The following is a 4,524-nucleotide window of genomic DNA, read 5'->3' as shown; positions in this document are numbered from 1 at the left end:
CTGGGGATATTCAGCCAGCGGGGACCAATCTATGTGGATACTATGTCTGTGAGATGATCCGGAGATACACCTCTGAGCGGGTTCCGAGTGATACCAATGCGGGGAGGAATAACCTCCGGATGATGCTTAGTCCAGAAGCTCGCTTCCGACCACTTCAAGAGGAACTAGCTGGATGGTTTAGCAGGGAAGTCCTCCATCCTAAAGGAGAACACCATTACGAGGACGTAGAACTTTATATGCATTAAATTATGTATGGAAACTTGTTCAAAATTGTATATGGTCATCCGATGATATTGAATATATATTGTATATTCCTCTTGAATTATTTTTGGTTCTAATTTCAAATTTGTTTGAAATTGTACATTCATATGCATGTATGTAGTACCGTAGAATATATGAAATTCCTTCAAAATTAAAATAAAGCACAAAAGAAATAAAACAATACAAATTAAACAGAAAACAGGTTTAGGGGGGGGGGGCGCGCTAAAACCCTAAACCTGTGGCGGCCTTTAGTCGCGGTTGGCCAGAAGAACCGCGACTAAAGGTCCTCCGCCCCGACGGCCGCCTGGCGCCCACGTGGACGGGCCTTTAGTCGCGGTTCTTAAGAAACCGCGACTAAAGGTGGGGGGCTTTGGTCGCGCTTAGTTGGTCGCGGTTGCGCAACCGCGACTAATGGCAGTTGCGAACCGCGACCAAAGGCCTTTTTTCCACCAGTGTGATGGAAAACCGAATTGAGACGTTTGTGATTGTGATTGTGATTGAGTTTGAGAAGAAGAAGAAATCCCGATCTGTGTGTGGTAGTAGAAGGTTGGAACGCCAGCCAGCATTGTGACTAGAGATTCCTGGCGGAAAAGGAGAAGGCGTCCAGTAGGAAGAATTCGTCACAGCAGGGCCGGGGCCGGGGAGTCTGTTGTTATCTTGCTTAAAATGGAGAGGGACATACAATTAAGCTCAGTACGTAGCGATTATGGCATGGCATGGATGGATCTGTCACATGAGGTACGACTCGGGTGCACTATTGTCCTGCTGGGAACGGATGGCCATGCGACGATGGTGTGCCGTCCGGCTTGTCACATACGAATACGAGGCCGGCCGTGACTAGTTTGGTTGCAACCTCCATATTCCGTGCTCAAGGACGCTATGCATGCATGGCCCGATGTATTGCTCTAGAATCAAATTCATTTCTGCTCCGCAACGAGACAGAGAGAGAGAGAGAGAGAGAACGGATGAACCGAACCGTAGGTAGGTGAATATGTATATATATATATGGAGGCGATGCGAGTCAGTTATCTTGCTTAAAAAAAGGTGGACACTAGCTAGTGATCGATGGAGCTTTCTTAATTGGTACGTGCGTTCTAGGAGTAGCTAGTATGCCTCAGCCTCATCGATCGTCTTCGGTTTGGTCTATGAGCACTCTTCCTCTACTCATCAACTGACTGAGATAAATCCACTCCTCGATCGCGCCCACGCATGTACACGCTCTTGTGCTGGCTAGCTGCTATAAAAGCAGGAGCCTTCCTCCGGTCGTTCGGTGCACTCGTTTCTCTGTTCCAGTTGGTACGTAGACACCCCAATGCCGCGGACGACGACCGGCGCCATGGTTTCGGTTCTGCTCATGCTCGTCATCCTGGTGGTGCGAGCCACTGCCGGCGCCGTTGCAGTCGACGTCGTGCCTTGGTCTGTCCCCAGCGAGAGCCTCGAGATTGACTTCGAGTCCATGCAGACGGGGTACCAGTACACACAAATTGAGGAGGTGATGCCACAACCCACAATCTTCTTCTTCTTCTTCTTCTTCTTCTTCTTCTTCTTCTTCTTCTTCTTCTTCTTACCTGGCTAGCTCACGTAATTTCTCTCCTCTGCCCATGCATGCATGTCAAAACTTACAGGTGTACAACAGGGTCGTGGGGTTGAGCAGGTACAATGCGTACGGCAAGCCGGTGATGGCCAAGCAGACGGGCGAGGGTCAGCCGCCCCCCAAGTGGCTGCATCTGGTGGCCCGGGGACATGGAACGGAGGTCACCACGCTGGCCCTCAGGCAGGATAATCTCTACCTGGCAGGATTCACCGACAAATCAGGGTCGTGGTACACCTTCGCAAACAAGGCCCGGCACAATCTGATTCCAGGCGCAACGGTCCTCGACTTCGACGACAACTACGCGGGACTCTCGTGGGCTACGGCGGGTGGAAGAGCCTCCGCAACGTCAAGGTCGGCCGCGAGAGCATGCTGCGCGCAATTGCCACCTTGTCCAACTACGATCACTCCCCACAGGCGGATCAGGGTTGCCTCGCGCGAGGCGTCGCAGTCATTGTTCTGACGGTGTGCGAGGCGAACCGCCTTCAGCCCATCTTCAACGCCATCCGGGCCAACTGGGTCGCCGGCGGGTTCCTCCCCTACCCAGTATACAGGTACAACGCCTGGCCCAGATCACTCTTCTTTCTTTCTTTCGTTTTCGTTGTGTATTGATAACTCGCTTACTAACTCAGGATGCAATCTACTTTAAAAAATAAAATAAAACATCTACTGCAGGTACGTGGTGAATTGGAAGACGGTCTCGTGCGCGCTAATGGTGGCAGTTCAGCACGGGAATCAGTGGGATTTGGAGAAGGACGAAGCCCGCGCCCTGAAAACCGAGCTCAGCATCGGCAGCTTGCCGGCGGCGGCGAACGCTGCCTTCCTGCTACTCTGCCCCGACAAGGAAATGTGTTCCGAGAAGATTAACTGGCTCAAGTAGCCCTACCCAGCCTTGTTGTGTGTGTGTGCGTGTCTCAGCAAGTAGACTTACTATTGCATGCATGCATGCATGGATGGATGATTTCTGCCACTCTGTTCACAACCCAACTTATTACTTATACATGAAAAATAAAAGGATGCATGCATGCATGCACCGCCTGTTGGCTGTGACTGATTGGATCTCTTTTCTTCTTGTACTACTACCTACTACGTACAACTCGTAATCCATCTTAGAATGATCGAATGCGCATGATTGCTCTATGAATTTAACAAAATTATATGCAACCCCAAACATTCTTTCGCGCGCAAACCACTCTCTGCCTTGTTCGAAGGCTTCACACGTACCAGCTTCTCCACTTGCAGACCCACAATTCTGCAACTACTGCCATCAACCGCACACGGATTCACACAACAGGTTATCAAGCATTAACCGTTTGTTTTCCTTCCCCCGATAGTACAAACCAGTTACATGGCTTTCAATAAAAAACTACTAGCTACATTTTTTTTCTTTCCTTTCCAGCAAACGGTGTATTAATAAAATGGCTTCATGTATCTACTAGATGCAGAGGCCGGTTGGGGGACATCTTCCTTTCCTAAAGGGAAGTGCTAGGAATCAGACTACTGATTCCTAGACTCCATCAGACTAGTGCGCTGCCGTTGGATCACAGCCTAGTGGACCGTTGGATTTAGTACAAGTCGAGCTCCTTTAAAAGCATGAGATATAGAAGCGCGTAATTTAGGGTAATTAATCTCAAATCTTTAGGAAACCGATCGAGCAGTTCCAGGAAACAAATTTGGGAAGGATTAATGTAGCGTAAAGACTTTTCAAATGCAATTTTCTTTCTTCTGAATCACATTTTATTTCCTTAAAAAGAACAGCGTAAAGACTTTCCAAATGCAATTTTCTTCCTTACGAATCACATATTCTTTCTTGATGAAGTATTTCATGCTTCCATTGTTCCTTTAAATTGCATCGAGCGCAAATGAAGTGTGCTTCGATCTAAAATAAATTGTGTTGCTTCCATGCTAAACGAAATTTTGCTTCCATGTTAAACGATAATTTGCTTCCATGTGGACTGTAAATAAATTTGATTTCATGTCAAACGGAAGTTGTTTTCATGTTGACTCAAAAATAAATTTGCTTCCAAGTCGACATGAAAATAAAAATGCTTCATACGTTCATGTTACTTGCTTTGACAATTTACAAAGGTGCTACCTTCAAGTGTTGACAATTTACAAAGGCACACAACAGGTTATCAAACCTTAACCGTTTGTTTTCCTTCCCCCGATAGTAAAAACCAATTACATGGCTTTCACTAAAAAGCTACTAGCTACATTTTGTTTCTTTCCTTCCTAGCAAACGGTGTATTAATAAAATGGCTTTATGTATCTACTAGATGCAGAGGCCGGCCGGGGGACATCTTCCTTTCCTAAAAAAAAACAAACAAATAGTGTGTTATGCAACCATTGCACAAGTGGGGGAATAAGCAATGCAAACACTTGATTAACATATATACACCCAACGAATGTGTCTTAGGTCTCGCGCCATTATTCTTTCATCGATTCAATCTCTCTTCCTCAACGATGCCAAACTATTGCACACTTCGATATACTCCTGCATAAGAATATATGCTAGGGCAAGCACACAGCAAAATACCCTGCTTACCCGCCGGACTGATATTTCGCATAGGCATGATGATACAAAGAATTGAGCCCAAGGAGGCTTCTACTTCTAGCCCCCTTGCAGGGGAAATGATCACCGGAACCCAGATCCGCTCCGTCCAATACTAGCT

The 4,524-nt window shown here is 47.0% G+C and overlaps 1 protein-coding gene across 2 annotated transcripts; it reads left to right on the top strand.

Moving 5' to 3' along the window:
* The first annotated feature begins 1,549 nt into the window (after nucleotides 1-1,549).
* On the top strand, nucleotides 1,550-2,874 carry LOC123440899. Of its 2 annotated transcripts, XR_006630374.1 has the most exons (3): nucleotides 1,550-1,753; nucleotides 1,887-2,406; nucleotides 2,528-2,874. XR_006630374.1 is itself a non-coding variant. In XM_045117442.1 (2 exons), exons 1-2 carry the CDS (start codon nucleotides 1,574-1,576, stop codon nucleotides 2,313-2,315), a joined length of 609 nt encoding a protein of 202 aa, XP_044973377.1. In that variant the 5' UTR covers nucleotides 1,550-1,573; the 3' UTR covers nucleotides 2,316-2,508. The 2 variants fall into 2 exon arrangements, 1 of the variants encoding a protein (XP_044973377.1); XM_045117442.1 differs by lacking the exon at nucleotides 2,528-2,874 and having other exon boundaries at nucleotides 1,887-2,508.
* The last annotated feature ends 1,650 nt before the right edge of the window (nucleotides 2,875-4,524 follow it).

This window comes from Hordeum vulgare, chromosome 3H (assembly GCF_904849725.1).
Source record: "Hordeum vulgare subsp. vulgare chromosome 3H, MorexV3_pseudomolecules_assembly, whole genome shotgun sequence".
Taxonomy (NCBI): Eukaryota; Viridiplantae; Streptophyta; class Magnoliopsida; order Poales; family Poaceae; genus Hordeum; species Hordeum vulgare.
This window is presented reverse-complemented; position numbering and strand designations above follow the sequence as displayed.